The sequence below is a fragment of the Accipiter gentilis genome, chromosome 11, assembly GCF_929443795.1.
Source record: "Accipiter gentilis chromosome 11, bAccGen1.1, whole genome shotgun sequence".
NCBI lineage: Eukaryota > Metazoa > Chordata > Aves > Accipitriformes > Accipitridae > Astur > Astur gentilis.
This window is the reverse complement of record NC_064890.1, coordinates 14,369,424-14,388,247: the sequence shown is the minus strand read 5'-3', so window position 1 is coordinate 14,388,247 and position 18,824 is coordinate 14,369,424. Positions and strand designations below refer to the sequence as shown.

At 39.5% G+C, this 18,824-nt stretch overlaps 1 protein-coding gene across 3 annotated transcripts in view; it reads left to right on the top strand.

Annotated features, from left to right (window-relative positions):
* Window positions 1-18,824, top strand: part of RELN (reelin) — a 305,906-nt gene that overhangs the window by 110,833 nt on the left and 176,249 nt on the right. For all 3 annotated transcript variants that reach the window (XM_049814133.1, XM_049814132.1, XM_049814135.1), the window contains exon 4: window positions 14,850-14,920. In XM_049814133.1, the coding sequence (XP_049670090.1) occupies window positions 14,850-14,920 (71 nt within the window). The remainder of the gene's footprint in view (window positions 1-14,849; window positions 14,921-18,824) is intronic.

Here is an 18,824-nt window from a genome sequence, read left to right as displayed (position 1 = left end):
TCCTGAACAACTCATTGGCTCCTCTTCTCCATTGCAATGATGGCTTGTTGGCCACCTGACATCTAGCCCCCTTTCCTCCCACTGTTGTGCTGGCTGATGTTAAGGACGTGACTGGTGAGGTTTTGGGAAGGTGTGCGGACCCTGAGGGATCTCTTGGTCTCATAGTAGATTGAGGCCCATAGATTTCCAGGTCTTCCTTACAGCACCCTGGGCATCCCTCCCACCTCTGCTGGCAGCCAGCACCCACACGGCAGCAGAGTAGTTTGGGACACCTTGTCCTCAGTTTTGCAAAGAAAACAGGTATCTTGTTAGTTGTGGCATCCTTAGGCAGGGCATAAGGGTGCTCAGTAAAGAGCTATCGTGTACCTGCTTAATGACATTAACATGTTCAAGACAACAGAGCTCCTTTAGGATCAGAAGTTAACAGTTCAATAACTAACTGCAAGCTCATTTCATCTTCTAGTAATTCTGAAATAACAGTGACTAGGGTAATTTTTCTTCATTATGTTGTGTGTCCTTTGATTAGGAAGGTTATGTTTTAAAACGGGTAACTGCTGTGCATGCTGACATGGTACAGATCCACTTCCTGGGCAACTGTCCAGTTTTCAGTCACTAAGTAATATTAAAATTTTCTGTCACCAGCATGAAAAGGTACCTGTGCCAGTTAAAAACAGGAAGAGAAAACATGCAGGGAAATTCAGTTTAATTTGGCCTAAGATATATTGCTGGAGTGATAATGCTGTCTGTTCACCCCTCTTTCTCCCTACGCTAATTATTTTTGAACTTGTAGGTCCATTCCAGTGAAAGCTGGCAGCAATGTAAGTGTTTTAAATATATTATCTGGGTGTTTGAATATAGAGGACCGTGCTGAAGGAAACATTGGGAGGGATTATCATATACAAGAGGATCACAGGGAGAAAAATTTGGGGCAGCTCATGCTTGGCAAGGAGCTCTGGCTGGGCATCTGTTTTATCAAAATCCTCCTCAACCAGCAGGAGTTTGAGTTGAATTGAGAGACCAAGAGAAAGATGATACCAATGTGGCTGCGAGTGATGAACTTTCTGTGGCTTAGAAATCACCGCTCCTTCCTTCAAGTGGGGAATGAATGTGTACACACTCCCACTGTGTGGAGGTGCACAGGAAAATGCATTACGTTAAACCACTATCCAATAAACTCATCATAAAATCACAAAGCAGTATGGTTCAGCATACCTGGCATCAGGAATGCAGCCATGGGTTTCTGAGTTCAGGAATGCAAGGCTTTAAACAGGACCTTTTTTTTAAAGTGTGTTACCAAAAATTAAAATGGGATTTTCTTATTTATTTTGATACAAGTTTCAGAAGTGTTAATTTGTATAAACATTTTTTCAAAGCGTGAATAGTGTTTAAAATAGACTATTGAGGAATATGGGTACAGTTCCTTTAAAATTCAACAGGACCAATATTTATGCTCTAGAGAATAAACCTTAGCATTTGAAAAACAAATACTTTCTGAAATTTAGTGTATTTTGTGCGCATAATGAAGCATATGAAGTAGTCTGGAAAAATAACAGTTTCAATCATGCTTCCTAAAACCAACAGATCAAAATTCTTTACAACGTTCTTAATGGTAAACTCTTCAAAAGACCAAATATCAGTGTGGAAAATATTGAAGAACAATTTTCCACAACACTAATAACAGCTGCAAAAAAGTAAGGTATTTCCTTACAACAAGACAACATGAAAATTTTTGTAGCAAGCATAGATGAAAAGATTTGTGAATGGAGACTTGGATAAGATTCATGTTGTGGTTGACTAAATGTATCGAAAAATATTTATGACATTTTCTGTTTCTCTTAGTTCAGGAATTCTGATAATTTTTCATATAATTTTATACAGAGCCAATAATATAGCCAGAACAATGTTTAGGTGCGATATATATTGAGAAACAGAAATAAATAAATCATTTGAAATTCTGAAGCTAAAAGTACATGTGAGCATGTGTCCACTGAGTATTATTAATATATAAACCCAGGTCTTCAGTCTTCAGGGACTGGCCTCAAGTCAATAAAATAAAAAAAAGGAGATGGGCAGCAATGTCATGCAAGGAAACCAAACTTATTATGAGCTGTTTGATTGAGGGATCCTCAGAAATGGATGCACCTGGAAGCTAAAAGGCATAGATAACCAGCTGTATTTTAAAATATTTTATTTGTTGTTTGCAATATATTGTTTTTCACACTTCCTACTAGTATCACATAGCAAAGTTAATCTTTGCCAATGTATGAAGTCTGCCTGTTTCCTTAGCATGTGCCAAACAAGTGGTACGGCATAGTTAGTGCTGCTATTTTTACAGCATTGTTTTTAGATGCTGTTCTTGGATATGTCTTATTTTCTTCTAAATTGATAATTGTAACTCTGTCATCCGTATGCCTTTACAAGTTAACAGTTTAGTGCTATTCCTTCCATCTGTCTCATGGGTCTTACTTCAATTCTTTTGACTCACAGCCACGTCCATCCCATCCGTAGGGACAAGGTACCTTCCGGCTTGTGGTATATTGTTTTTTCACTGTAGTTTTTCAAGATTTCAGCCCTTCTCTGTGCAGACATGGGATTTTTTTTTCCAGAGATCAATGGATTTTTGGTGATCATTCAAAATGGGAAAATGCCATTTAAAATGGGAAATACTTGTGGTACCTTTACATGACTTCCCATCAAATCTAGTATCTCTTATGAATCCATCTGTAACAGTGATGCTTGGACGTGTGGTCAGTTTTACTTTGACTGCATGGGAAGATTCATCTCAGGGATGGGATGTCACTGCTTCCCATTGCCAGGGGACTCTGCCTGGAGCTAATACTTCTGATATTTTTGCCAAAGGGAGTGCTCAGAAGGACCAAAGTTTTAGAAAACCTGTCTGATTTACCCTGACACATTCCTGAATTTATCCCGAGCAGCTTATGGGAAGTGTCTCTTCCCTAATGGTACAGGGGCTTGTACTAAATGCAGTGGTGGACTTACCACCCAAAGTTCCTTAACTGAAGGGGAGAGATTTGCAAGAACAAACCCACTTTTCTTGTTGTTGTTTATTTGATGCAGTCTTTTAAAAAAAACCAAAAACTTAAAAACTGTGACACTCTGAAAACCCCATTAGAATATCAGTTTTGAGAAGAGGTCCTCTTTTATTGCTAAGTGTTAGCTCAAGTTTGCTGTTTTATTAATCAACTATAAACTTCTTAGCTATACAAATTACAGATGAATTTCCCTAATTTCCAGCACCACTCTGCTATGTACAACACCAGATGTGCAAGTCTCCGATGAATACCTTCATCTGGAATACTTGGTATTTGGGATTCCAGACATGGGAATTTGAGCTCCCAAGCAGTATTTCATGTAACAGAGCAATAATTATTTGTGTGTATTTGAAAAGTTCACCTTCCTGGGAAAATTACTGAACTGAATTCCCAATATATTCCTTTTGATTGGAAGCTGTCATTAGCTAATAAATGAAGAGTTGAAGTCTGGTTACATTTCACCCAATATTGCCATTTTTTGTTCATCTGGGACATAGGGAATCCAGTGTTGGGACTGTGCTAAAGAGTCTCAGAACATCAACAGGATATTTTCCTACAAAGATTCATTCTGGTGTTGTGCTCATTCTGCCAGAGATTTCTGAAAACAGATCTGTGCTCAGAGGAAAATGAAGTCAGTAACAAAGAACTGAGACCAACCATCTATTCTGGAAGTACTTACATTATTGCTTCGATTCTCTGTCACTTTGGTTTCTTTCAAGGCTGCAGTTATAAATCTCTTCATTAATACTTTAAGAAAAGGGGTTTTAGAGTTTGATGTCTTTTTTACTAATAGGCTTAAAGAATTATCAACGCAGTATCAAAAGGAGATATTATGGGAGTGTAGCTTAGTGGGTAATTTATTTCTGAGTAAGATAAATAATGGATTGTTTCCTAGCGAGAAACATGGGTTCAAACTCATTATTGTTGGAACAGTATATTATATGGGAGGCTGTTGTTCAAATGAGTTGTAAATTGAGAGTATTTATGCCTGTGTCAAGTGACTGACCGATTCAAGCTAAAGTTCACACAGCAGTTTTTGTTTAACATAATCTTGATAACCCTAGCAGTATTTTATCAAGCAAAAACATTCATAAATACGAGAACTGTGAGTCTGGACATGCAGTTGGGCAATGTGGCAAAAGGCATAGCAGGGCTGTATGTGTTTGATTAGCGTAGCTGACCCTGCTTTGAACAGAAGGTTGGTCTGGAGACCTCCTGTGGTCCCCTCCAACCTGGCTTTTCTTACAATCCTATGATCCTCCATGGGGTGTGAGGATGAGTCTGTGTGGGCAGGCCATGGTCTCTTGGGTGGAGGAAGAAAAACTTCTGCCCATGGCTCAGAAGCAGCTGCATTCATCCATTTTGGAGCTGGCAGCAGGGGGGGAAGTTGGGTCCTGACTACAGCTGCCAGCTTGCAAAGACAGAGCTCCCATCCATAGCAGAAGTGGAGGCCAGCACCAAGAGATGCTGGGCCATTGCTAGCACTGTGCAAGGGGAGCACAAGGGCTTTGCTTACCCCCCTAACAGCTGCTGAAAGTTGCTGGTTTGGAAAGCAGGGCTGGACGACAGGACCTATTGAAAACAGACTGTTCTCTTTTAAATCTGTTTCTGTTTGATCTCTCCAGCTGAGGTGGGAGAGGTTGAGTATAATTTAGATAATTTGGGTCTCTGAGTGTCCTTTAATCCAAATTTTAAGACATTACTCAAATGGGCATCTCTGAAACAAATGTCACTGTTGAAGAAACACCTAACTATGCTGTGAGCAGCAGGATCCATGAAGCCCAGTATTCTACATATTTGGGCAGTAAGTCCCCATAGCACCCACACCACAGTACTCCCAGGTGTCCTCATGTCTCAGCCTTGCCTGCAATACCTCCAGGGTCCCTGAATAGTCTCCCAGCCTTCCCCAGTACATCCAGCTCCTGCTATTGATGCCAGGCCTCCTCACCATAGCCTCTCCAGTTTATGCCGTGTGCCTGATGCCATTCCACCTGCTTCTTTTGGCTGGAGTTCTGTGATACTTAAAAAATTTGTCATTTTTTCAATGGCTGATAGAATTAATTATTGTTCTAAGGCAATATTTCACCTGCCAATTTCTATTTGTAAGCTGGTATGGTCTTCAGGGATATATGTTTTCTTCCAACACATAAATCTGGCTGAAAATTAAAAACCATGCAGGAGAAATAACTGTCCTTTGTATGATTAGTGACCCTGCATTTTTTTTCAAGTGGTTTGCCATATTCCCAGCAAGCAGGAGACAAGTGAGAATAAGGAGGCAATAACAGTTCTTCAATAACAACGGTAGCAGGTTCTTCCTTAGTTTGATTTTTATCAGTCTGTGAAAGGTTAGTGTACTTAATTTGTTTTTCAGTCCTCTGAAAACGTTTAGGACAGTGGGAAGACTGCAGAGAAACATTAGGCAAGGAGTGTATTATTTCAGTGTTCGGTGAAGCCTTAGGAAAGGAAACATGCCCCATGTTCTCTGGGGTGCAGCCTGTGGACATTCTGATTTTTGATGGAACGTTTTCTAGCTTTAGAATAAAGAGGTAGGTTTTATCCTTCCCTTGTAAGCTAGCTGATTTGCACGTTGAGGATGCACGAGTTGCATCTCTGTAGTTAATATTGAAATGAGTGGTTTTTAATAAATGGGGTTAATTTGGCTATTTGAAGATTTCTCCTTGTGGGTTGTAAAGCAAATAGAGGGTCCAGATTCTCCTATGGTCCAGCTCATCCACAACTGCTGGCAACGTCCTTCGGGAGCAGTAGGCAGCTAAAGCAGGTTAGAGCAGGCTGCTCAAACCCTAACTGGGAAATGGATAGAGGTACAGATGGTATGAGAGCAGTGAACTGAAAAGGTGGCCTTAAAATAATCCTTTTTTCCATTATTTAAGATCTTCTAAAACCAAAGTTGTTTTCATCATAGGATCTCATATGCTGTTTCAGATTTTACTCTTTTATATTTTAAATGTTTTTAAGTTTTCACTGTATTGGTTGAATATGTTATTTCTTATTGGCTTTCATGTAAAAACGTATCACACCAGAAGACCCCAGAGCATCAACTACTTGCAAACTCTTGATTTTCTGGAATCACGCAAAACCCTTGGCACTTCTGGTGGATATTCTGAGATACACAGCCATAAACTCATGGATAGGGAGACTCAATATCATAGGTATTTATGCAAAGTGTTGGACATAATAAACTGGTTAATTCTTTTGTACTATGAAAAGCAGTTCTCAAAATAAGTGTTGATTAATCTGATTAGATGCAAACCTTGCTTTCATTTCTTTACTTTTATCTGACGTGCAAAATATTAGAATCATGGGCTTGCAGGATAATGAAGACTGGAAGGGACCTCAGGAGGTCTCTAGTCCAACATCCTCCTCAAAACAGGGTCAGACCAGATTGTTCAGGGCTTTAATCCAGTTGGGTCTTAAAATACAGCAGTGATGGAGAGGAACTGCACAACCTCCCTTGGCTGGCTGCTGTCAGGTCCCCCCAAAGTCATCTCTTCTCTGGGCTCAGTAAGCCCTGGTCCCTCAGCTTCTCTTCACAGGGCAGGTGCTCCAGCCCCAACCATCTTGGTGGCCTCTGCTGAACTCATCCCAGTTGATCAGCATTGTCAAACTTAATTAGTACATGTTGTTAAGAAAAGGGTCATACACATTTTAGAAGCATATAGGAAATAACTATGTGTTGTAAGTCTATTTACTTAATACCTATATGTTCCTTTAGATATGTCAAGTACTTTAAAATCCACAGTAACTGTAACATTTCTTCTTGTGATACAGTAAAAGACAAAGTTTTTTTCATTCTTGAAGGATAATTTAGGTGATTGAATGGTATCTTTACTGAATATAGGCTTTAGAAGACTACACAAGCAAAATTTGGGAAAACCAGTAGGTTTTATACCAAAAAGGTGTAATATATTCATTAGCTTAGGGTTAAATGTAGATTTCAAATAGTTGTAAATACTCAATGCATTAAAAACCTAAAATCCATAGAATCGGTGTTTCACTAGATAAAGAAGTACAACACATTGCAAAACCTAAGACAAGGACAGCATCCTCTCCCAAACACTGAAAAAGGTGGAAAACAGGGACCTAGTTGTTGGCACTGTGTCAGTAGAGAGACAATGGATGCTTGTTCTATTATTTATATGAACTGACTGCTTGGCAGATGCCACTGCAATAACCCTTTATTTAACATGTAGAAAGAATAGAATTTGCTTTCCTTTGTAGTCACACAATGCAAAATACTAATGAAAATGTTGGATTTCCTGTAGCTGAGAAGAAAGTATTGTCCTAATCTGCTTTCAGTCAGCAAGAAGCTCTAGTCATTCCAGTCACATAAAACTAGATAGAATTAAAAAAAAAATATCTTTTTATTCTCTGAGATACAGGGGAAAGGAGGATGAAAATGTTTATATACAGTTTAAAACAGTAATTCTTAATTTTTCCTCTTTCAAAATGCATATGGACTGTTCTGCTGTATCTCTCTTTTGTACTCATACTTTGCAACCAAAACTTTTTAGGACTACAAAAGAAAGTTCTTATAAATTGTAAAGTGTAGGGACCAGACCTGCCTGTGAACCCTAATGCTTCCAATGCTGTAACCTTAGATCCATTCTCTGTAATACAGGCTATAGTTATATGTTAATCTCATTTATTTTTCTACTTGACATTTGTTTTATTCAAATCTTGGTTAAAGAAAGTCCTTAAATATGTACTTAAATCAATCCCTAATCAGACCAGCACATCCTAAGTATACGCAGCCTAGCATAGGTTTCTATGTTAAACCATAAAAAATTTAAATTCATTTCATTTTGGGCTGATGTTAACATTTAACTGCTGTATTCCTCCCCTTATATTTACCCCAAATCATCCTGTTGTCTCTCAAACATATAACTTTTTTTAAATGCCAAAGAGCAACAAAACCCGCCTTGTGTTTTACAAGTGTCTTGTAAGTGTGCTGGAGACCAGTCGAAAACGCACACATCAGGTCAACACACAGGAGCATGCACAGACCACTGCACACTTTTAAAAGAGGCTGAAGTGTGGTTGAAGTTGTAGGTTTTAAAAATGCATGTTTGCATGGCATGCACTGGATGAGATAAAAGTTCTGCAAGACCAGCTGGATGCAGGTTTGGGTCTACCAACACTGAAAGAGTTACAATTAGCTTTTCAGACTGCATAGATAGTGTGTGTGAGGGAGAAATAGCCCATCTCTGCACATGGTGTGTTTTATCCCAACCCAGTGAGTTTCTGCCAGCCATATCAATGTTTTGGTGCGTGTTTTGTTAATGTCAGTGTGGTCTCAGGTAAAGGTAGTTGATATGGGTACACATGCTCTCGTGTCCATATGCAGAAATGCATGTGTGGCTTTAAATGTTGGTTTAATACCAAAAACATATGCAAAAGGAGACTTTGATTTCTTCCCTTGGTGTTTATTGGCTCTTGCTGAGAAGACTTTAGACATTCGTTCTACATTTTCTGTCTCTTGGACTTTATTATTTTCAAAATTTATTTAAACAAAATTTTAATTTTAACAAAGATACTGACCACACCCTTAGGTTGACTTTTGAGTCCCTTTCCCCACATGCACAGTCCCCAGAGGTAAATTCAGAGACAAGAGAGAAACTGAAGTGGCTCTTGTTCCTCTTGCATTTACTCTATGTGAAGTCAAAGGAGTCTTAACTCACCCATGAAGTAAGTCATGAGCATAATTTATGAATGTGAACCACAAACTTCAGCTCAGAACAGCTGCCCCAAATGAAATGATAGCTCTTTGCCCTCTAACACATACCCTAGCTTTTGCTGGCCACTTTAATCCTTTTCTTCTGAAGACTTTTCACCTCTGATCAAAGCTTTTAGAGCAGGTGTGCTAATTTCAGTCTCCTGAACAAATGTCTACATAAGTAATTACATCTTACTTGCCAAATTTCCCTGCAAGTTTATGCTGAATATGGTCAGGACAGGTGACTTTTTTATAGCACCTTAGGGAAGAAACCCTTGGGGACAGGGAGGGGAAGGCAGAGTCAAAAATGCACCTTTCAGAACACACAGATCTAATTCCTGCTACTTTAATTAGACTGTGCTTGCATGCCAAGTGGAAACTGAAAAAACAACTTAGAGGCATTAAACCAGTAGCTGAAAGCCTCCCACCCAAGCACCTTCTGGATCAGCAGCCACGAGTGCTCCGTGTGTTATCCCTGCTGACCCCAACACCAACACCATCTCCCAGTCAGGTGTAATGTGTTGGTCTTGGCTGCTCTTGAAGAAATTGTCACCAAAGATTTCAGCCATGGTAGGAGACACAGGCTAAAACGCAGACCAGCCTGGCCTCACCTCTGCCATGCATAGTAAATGGTCATTAAACCACCTTCGCATGGCACTGCAAGAAAATGTTTCACTCCCACCAAGAAAGGCTGGACGCAACTACCCTGTGTACTTAATCTCCAGAAGGCCTATTCTCCATCTTGCTTTTGAAGTTATTTTATTTAGACATCCCTTAATTAGGTGATATTGGGGGAGCATATTTTTTTAGAAAAGACAACAGCTAAAACAAGACAACCCTACAAGCAGAGATGGTCATGCAAATTTAACAATGTATTAAAAATCCACCAGTTCATTTGCATAAAGAGGGCAAATATCTACCCTGGCCTCTAGGCAGTGCTGCTGTGCATCCTTTCCACACATGGAGCTGGCAGAGCCAGGCAACACAGGCAGTGTCCGTGCATGGCTCAGTCCCACATACCCTGTGCTTTCCTGAGCTGAAACACTCTCTTTAAAATGCAATCTGTTAATAAAAACATGTTAGCAATGCATGTGAATCCAATGTGAAATATGAGATACTTCAATATAAAATCACAACAGCAATTATTGGGTATGCATTGCTTTGTTTTCTGCTCCAGACCAGTCTCATCAGATGCCCAGCACCAACCATTTGCCCTGCAGCAGCAGGGAGCGAGCATGGTCCGTGCTGTCGGTGGATCAGACCTCATTTGGGGGGACAGCGCTGTGGGGTTTGAGAAGACCAATCTCAGCTTCATCTAGGCAGTCACTGATTTTCCTGGAGCTGGCACTGTGGATGTCACCCTAAATTTCCTCCAGTGGAAGCAGTCATGAGCCACTGTGTACAGATATGCAATGCAGTTGCTAGCAGCAGGCACAGGGTTAAACTCTGCTAGTGTGGGGAAAAAAATAACCTCATTTTCCTTGGTCCCATTGAAAATCTTTTGGGGGATATCATGAGATGAGGCATTTTACTATAGAAACCTGAGTCTTTTCCCATTCCTGTCCCCCCCGCAAATGAATTTGTCCCAATGCCTTTCCTTGCCAGGGAAATTCACAGATGCCAAGCACCCCTGTAAGGGCAGAGTGACCACTGGGCGTGTGAACTCCAGAGCATGACCAAATGGTGGCAGCTTCAGGGGAAGGCCTGGAACAGGTACTCTGCTCCTAGACATGCAGCTCAGCATGCTGCATCTAATCAACAGGAGGCTGGAAGGACGTCTCTCTATCTACAGGTTCATGAATGTATGTGTTTCTGGATTTCTTTTCTCCCAAACCACCTGGCAAGAATTACACAGGACAAATTGATATTACTTAGGCTAAGTTCAGAGGAGCTGGCAATACTGCACTTGAATAAAATGTTTTAAGCTTGTTGGCACTTGAGCAGGGTGGCACTTCAAGTCTATTTCACAGGTGACGTGGACTATATGTAGTTCAAGTAGAGAATCAGCAAGTCATATTTCTTTTTTTGCTTTTCCGTGACAGACAATCTAAAAGTCTTTATTGGCACACGATTTCAACTTGAATAGTTGTGGTTTACGAAGGAAAATTACAGAATTGCTGTAATTGAAGCATGGGGTTGGTAATGCCTTGAACTGACAGTAAGCCTTGACACTTGATATGGTCTTCTTGTGTTCAGACCTCTTTCTTCCTCTGTCAGCAGTTTATCTCCTCTTGCTGCTCTTAAAAAACACATTTTCCTCTGTCTTGCATAGCCCCAAGCAGACAAATACGTCTAGGCTAATGGCAGTGTGAAGTTAATATAAAGAGGAACCTTATTACCTTTAAGTTGCTCTTCTTTCAAAGCTCTCACTTACCATGTCAGGATGTTCCTGTTCCCTCCCATTTTTTCTTTTATTTTTCATCCCTTTGGAAAGATTCATTCCTAGTGAAGAATCACCTCTGGGGACACACAGAGCTTGCATCTTGCCTTTCGGCTGACTGACAGGTCAGATTTGATTAGTCACTTGCCCTTTGTCTGGAAATAAATAGCATACAATGACAGAGTGGGACTATAGACTGGTGTGGAGTAACACCAATTAATAGTACCCTTCATCTAAGCGATATTTAACTACATTAAAGACAGTGTATAAACTTTTGAAAAACAGCACAAAAATCAGTTACTGGATATATATGTCAAGAAAAAAAATCCCCGTAGTGAATAGTCGAATAATTTTCTTTCTCTAGTAGAGTCTCTTTCAGGCATTGCCAGTATTATTTTTATTATAATTACTATAAATATTATGTAGTTGTTAGACTTGAGTCTGAATATAGGGATGGATGTGGTTTTGGATATGTGACATATTTTTAAGAGAAAAATCCAAATTCACGATCCTGTTCCATTAATCTCACTTGTCAGGTAGGAACATCACCAGCAAAGAAAGTTCAATACAGAAAAGATATGGTTTGCATTTCTATCTAAAAGTAGCTTAGTTCATGCATAATTGCACTGCATTATTGTCATTTCCTCCATGAATAAAGCATAAATACAGAGAAAAACAAGGAGATAATACTGGTAAACTGACAGTAGCAATACCCTTAATAATTCTCTGAAGCTGCACCGGCTAGTGCAGAACTTGTGCGTATGCCCATTGCAAAACTAATGCTAATGTGAGCATATGCTGTAGGAAGTGGTGCCCTTACTGCACGGCACTGTTGTCCCCAGGGTGCAGATAGCTGCTGCTATGGAGCAGCAATAATTGGCTCCTAGTGTGCATTATCAAGCAAGGGATGATAGACACAGAAAGATGCAGATCATTCAGTTGGCTGCTGGCTCTCTCCCCAGATCCCCTTTTTCTCACACGCGTGCAGAGATCCAGTAAACAGTACACAGTTTAGTTTTATTGGTATTATTTGGTATTTGTTTGCATTCAGACCCACACTTGAGCGCCGCTCTGCATGAGGTCCATGTTTCCTATCTGCCTCAGAAAGGAATTTTGTCGTTGCCATTGTTGTTGCGTTACATCCTGAATTGTGTCCCAAGCTGTTGCATGAACAGCATCCCTGAAGTCCCAGTCCACTGCTAATGCAAGTTTTCTTTCTCACTGCCTACAAAGAGCCCTCTCTTCCACCCTGCCAGCTTGGAGGAGGGATAGAAATGTTGTACAAAATACCTTCTATGCCTTAGGTGTGGCATTTTCTTGTATGTGCTCAGGAGCACAGTGAGCCATTTTTTCTCAAGACATGGAATTCCCACAGTGAAACATATTTGCAAAACACGTCTGTTGGTGCTGCGTTGGACCCAAAGCTGGCTGTGGAATGCCCTGCCATTGCAGCTGCTAGAGGAAGTTACGATATGTGGTCCTTTTAAAGAAGCCTGGGCACATGTTTGATTTTGGAGATTGTTTGGTCCCATTCTGACTTGTGTGTCCATATACACCTGTGAGGAAATTTGCAGAAATGTGTGACCGAACATGGTTTCTTGCATATTCATCACAACAAAGCTTTAAGAAATACTTTAGTTCATACTTTTAAATGAGACTTAAAGTCTCAGCAATCTTGCCTTTATGCGCTGGGGCGATGTATTTGTTTTTCTTTCACTCCGTACTCTGTGTGGTCACCAGTCTTGTCAGCAGATGAAGAAATGCTAATGAAGAGCTATGGCATGACATTTTGCTGTATTTTACAGAAGTGTTGGAAATCCTAAAATAGTTTTCATGATGCACATGGTAGGGACTACAACCAAAACCTCACACTGGTAATCTGATCCCGGGACTGTGGCCAAAATACTATTGCTGCCAGGTGAGGCAAGGCTCCAGCTTTACGTATGCCTCTGAAAGTCCAAGCAGATGGAAAAAGCAACACAGCTCTCCTGCAAGCAGAGGAAGGGAATGCCCTAAAAGCCATAGCAGCATCAGGTGGCCTTAGTTTTGCATTTCTGGATGTGCACATTGGTGTAAATAGAGCTTTTCTAAATGAGCAGGAAGCAAATTAGATCCCAGAGGAGTTTTCATTTACTCCTGTTTGTACTCTGACAGTTTGCAGATAGATTTTGCCTTGAGGATCCACTGTATATGTAAAAATTAATATTAGATGTGTTACTTCTGTTGTTCTTCCTTGTTAGTGTAACTGGCCTAGTAACCAAGAAAAAAAGTGATATATTTTGACTTTCCTTTCGGACCATTCCTTTATGGTCCTTCCTGACTTCTTCATAGCCAAGAGAGGCATGATCCATTAGAGAGGGCACACAGCTGGCTGAGAAGTAGCTTTCAATGTCCTACTGTTGAACTGAGAGGCTATTTCAAGAAGTTCATATGGATCTATCTTGATCCCAATAATGTTAATTATTTTCATTACTGACTTGGAGAGAGGAAAAAGATGTATGAAGAATGTGTATGAATCTAGACAGATATTGGAAAAACTTTGGCTGCAAGAAATCGGACTTCAGAGGCAACACTGGCAAATACCGAGAGGTTTTGAAATCCCTGAGATAAAACTGAAGTTATGAAGTACCACACTTAGAAAAGAGGGAAGAAATGAGCAATTGGAAATAAAGAATAACTAGCACTGTTAGTATGACAGCTCTGTAAGAGAAAAACATATCAAATTGCATTGTATTTCTAGCTGATTATGAGAAAACAAAATGACAAATCTTTCTCCATCATACATTAGCTGGTCTATTAGCTGTGGGTCATTAATGGGAAATAATTATTCTTAAGACAAAACTGGTGAGACCTCAAGTATAGAAACTCTATGTGCAGCTATAGGCATATCACTTCCTCAAAGATGGGGGCAGACTGAGACCAGAAGAGACCAAGAAAACAGTACATTGTTCAGAAAGTGAATGGTTAGAGGACAGGCAGTGTGAAGGTATCGGGCTTCTTACTTTGAGGGAAAAAAACAGAAAGGACGATGATGTTTTAAAAAAAAAAAAAAAAAAAAAGGAGAAAGTAATCCACTTCCGCTTGTCTGGACAATGAGGGAAATAAAAAGAAGGAACAACTTAACTGGCAGCAAAACCCAAAACAAAGAAATGTTGTACGGTCTCCTTTTTTGGAGATGTTTGACTGAGGCCTGGGGCAGAGATCTTATTCGTCTCTCCTTTTGTTTCCAAAGATTTCTGGACACCCATTCAAGCTCTACATTTCTATCAGTAGCGTATAACAGTACTGCCATTGCTGTTGCCTATTGGGTCATGTGACTATTAATTTCACAGGGCAGCAGCTCTGCAACCATTTCTTCTATTCTGTACTGAGACAGGAACACTTTGTCAGACAGAGTGATGTGCTTAGCTTTGCAATATGCTTACTTTTACTCATGTCCATTGAATCCCTGTGCCAGTGCTGTTTATTACCAACCTAGCCATTTTGGTTTAGGAACTTTTCTTTTGCCACACACAGAAAAAATCCCTACAAATTATTCTATGAATTTCAAAGAATGCAGAAAGAAGAACACAGGAAGAAAGCAGAATGGGACTTCTGATTTGATTAGTCATGCATATATATACATATGCATATATAAATAAGAATACTACATGATTTATTGTTGTCTTTTTTATGTTCACAGGGCTACAGCTACTCATAGGGGCCAAGTTATATTCAAGGATGCCTTAGCACAACAGCTGTGTGAACAGGGAGGTAAGAGCCACCATCATATTAAAAATATATGGCAAATATGGTTTTCCATTGTACTTGCATGTCAGTGTTACAAATTATGAAAGCTATTTTGTAGAAAACTTAATATGAGGATCTCATTTATATTCTTAAAACTGATATTTTCTTTGGCTTCATGCTTCCCATTAGTGATCTGTGAAACTCCTCTGTCCTCTCTCTAAACATTGCGGAATATATAAAAGTTAAAGTAAATCCTATTGCATTATACACTTACCTGAAATCAGCCTGTAACCACCAACATTTGTTTTTTGTCAAAACCACAAGCTAAGTTTTAAGTCTCACTGTATTAACTATAAGCAAAAAATGCAATATACCTGAAACAAAAGCTTTGTTTACCATCCAGCTCACACGTATCTCTGTGAAAAGCCTGCCTTCCCATTTTGTGAAAGTAGGCCATGATATTTTCTCCCGTCACCTGCAACATTTGATCATTTTTATAGCTAAACAAAATGTTTGACTTAGACAAACTTTAAAAATCTGATTGTTTGCACAGCTTATCATATATATCCTTTTGAAGAATAACCTAAAAATAAATGTCCTGTTGTCAGCTGTTGTCTACAAACAGTACACTGCTTTGAACCTGCTTCATTAAAGCAGTGGGAAGTAGAGAAGGTATCCATCATTTTTGGTATAGGAGAGAAAGGAATTTCTGTGCTGATTTTCTCTGCAAAATTCCAGTGATACTTCCATGTGAAAAGAGACAGTGAAACATGGGCCAAACAGTCTAAAATAAATATTTCAAAATTAGAAATGTGTTGTCATATTAACAAACAAGAGAAAATCCCCCAGAATACATCCTTTGGGGGCATTAGAGCTATAGGTTTTTTTTTCTCCTATGAGTTTGGGAATATCTGTGCAAAGACTTCTGCAATAAGAAGCTGTTGCACTTCATGTCAGGAGCATATACTGAGTTATTCATAAAAGGTATGAATAGTACCTCTGTGATAATGATGGAAAAGTTTTAATTTTCAATTTCAGTATTTGAGTTTTGAGTATTTTAATATTTCAATGGGAAGTAGGAAGTGGGATTCAGAGAGGTGACTGAAGATCTTAGCTAACAAGCTAGGAAGTTTAGTTATATTTCAAATGAATTAGAAAAATGTAACACAGGTGCTGGCCATCAGAGGGGAGGGTTATGATGGTCCGGATGGAAGGTGATTGGGCCAGGCATATATCAGTATTTTTACTGTGTGGAAGGAAAAAACATCTGGAGAAATTACCAAAATGCATTTGGTATTCAGACCAGGAGATAAATTGTATCCCCATAATGTGGGTGTGCAAGAGTAGTGTCTTGGTGACTAGTATAAGGGGATTTGGGAACAGAAGTGTTGGCAGGATCACCTTCTGGGATGTGCTAAGGAGGATGGTGAGGATATCTCACACAGGCTACTCACTGTATGGACACAAGTCAAGAGTGGAAAAACTAATATGCAGAGTCATCAGCATAAAATGATGAAAAGCCTCATAAGCGGATGAAAGTCTCCAAAGCAGGGCTGCATAGTGAGCGCACCACAGCCAAAGGCGGTCTGTGGTGGCCAGAACAGGTAAGGAAAGGAGAAAGAAGTAAAAGACTTATAGATGGCAGAGCGATAGGGGGCCAGAGAGCTGGCAGTGACCAGCACAATGAAAGCTACGTGCGAGCAAGCTGACTATCAGTGTCAGAACTGGCAGCATAGTCAAGGAGAATATGGGCAAAGCAACAAGATTTCTCCCTGCTAGAAGAAAATACCTTGATAAACAGAGACTAGTGAGTAGAAATCTATCCATACGGGCTTTGACAGTTCTTTCTTCAGACATGCTGTACCAGGAGATTTTAGTAGGAGAGCAGACAGCAGAAATTATAATTCTTTCACCCTTCTCTGCTTTACATTTCTCCAATTTTGGAGCATAACCTAACCTCAAATCAACATTTTAGCAGCACTTAAGTTGGTTAGAACAGTAAGTCATTATAGTACTGTGTGCTGTCCCTGAGTTCACAGGGACTCTGCACAAAAAGGAGAAAATGGGATTTGCGTATTGGTTGTATGTAGAGAATAAAAGATGCTGAGATGTGCCATCCCTGGGCCTTCGCTGGCTGCTCAGCTGTGACAGTCACTTTGCCTCCTTCTCCCATCTAGCCACTGATAGCCACATCCTGCACAGCTTCCCTGAAAGGGCCTCCAGCTTCCCCAACTTGTCATAGTCTCCTGCATTCTCATGACTTTTGTCTTTCCTGTGATCTTCCCAGCAATTCTCTTTGCTTTGTATACAGTCACTTCAGAGACTTTGTGGATTTGTCTTCTCCAAAATATGTGATGTCATTGTGGTAACTCTGCAAACATCAGGTTTGACTCAGTCAAGGATCACCTAGAGGTACTGTTCTATGAGCAGGTGACAGTGTATGACAGCCATGCAATCAGTCATCGAACTTCCTTGCAATACCGATGCGCAAGCTTCTCAGAGGTTCTCTTGGTCCTTCTCCCACATTTTTATCCTCACAAACGCTTCTCTCCCCTTAGTTTCCTAGCCTGGCCACAGTTTTCTTGACTGAGATAGTCAACCACCCTGTTACCCATTGTCCTTCCTCCTATCCATTCTAGCACCAGGCTCTCTTCTGCCCTTTTGTACTTATTTCTTCAGCAGGCAATGTGCATTGCGTTAGTGCCCCTAACCAGTGTGTACTATTATAACTCTTACAATACTAGGATCAATTTTTCTACTCAGATAAAAGATGCTTTCTTTGAAGCAAACCTCACTTCTTTTATTCCATGTAGACAATCACAGTTTCATCAATAATATTAATGTAAACAAAGGATTCTTTCAGAAAGAATTAGTGAATTTATTTAGACCAAATATCATATTAAGATATATGCAGAACAGCAAGGTAGATTGACATAAATGAGGTCTCATGGTCTCTTTCTGGCCCTAAACATTACTATACTGAAATGCTGTAGTGAATGATGTGACATATTAAGTAAAGAAAATAAAACCACAGGGCAACTTCATAGATTTATTACAGGATATCTTTTTAATAAGTATGTTCACTGGAGTTTATATCAGACTTCATAATAACTAGTACAAAGGATATACATGAAGACATGAAAGTAGCAAGGAATCTCAGAAATCATGTTCACTGTGGCTGTCCACCCTCAGATGTGCATTAGTAAATCCTGATAGAGTTAATGGGATTTGTGCAGTGAGAGGAAAGTAGTTATTATTTTGAAGAGAATTAGAGGATGATAAAGGGTAGCATTAAGGGATGGCAATGCCAAACAGTCAGCCCTATATATAATGTAAATGGAATAAGCAATGATGCCATAGGGAAAGATACCAAAGAAAGTAAAATAATCACTTGAAAAGCTGTGTGTTCAGCATATAACAAATATTTTAGGAAGATAGAGAGATCTTTGAGAACCGATGTAAGCTTTAAAGTTTATAAGAATTTTATTGGATATTGAAGAAAGGAGACTTAAAAATTATCACACAAAAGAGTTAATCTAGCAAAAATAGGCAAGAAAACACCAAACGTATAAGCCAAGACAGAAAAGTTAGATGTCTTATAAATACATTTAAGGACAAATAAGGATGTTAGTCACTGATGATGTTCTTGCCATTAATAATATCTTTAATTAACAATATCTTTAACTTGTTGATCTAATAGCAAAATAAATGGAAAATAAGGTGAACTTATTATTGTGCAGTTTGATTCATATTTATTCCTGGCTTGAGTAGAACAAAAATCATACAATATAAACTGTAGCATAATTAAAATGGAGCTGACAAAACATCAGACCTGGCTGCATTGCACTGTAGAACTCAAAAGAGTTTAGGTCTGTATGAAAACAGCGATGCTGCTAGGAGAAACAGCTCACGGTGCAGGGATGGATGC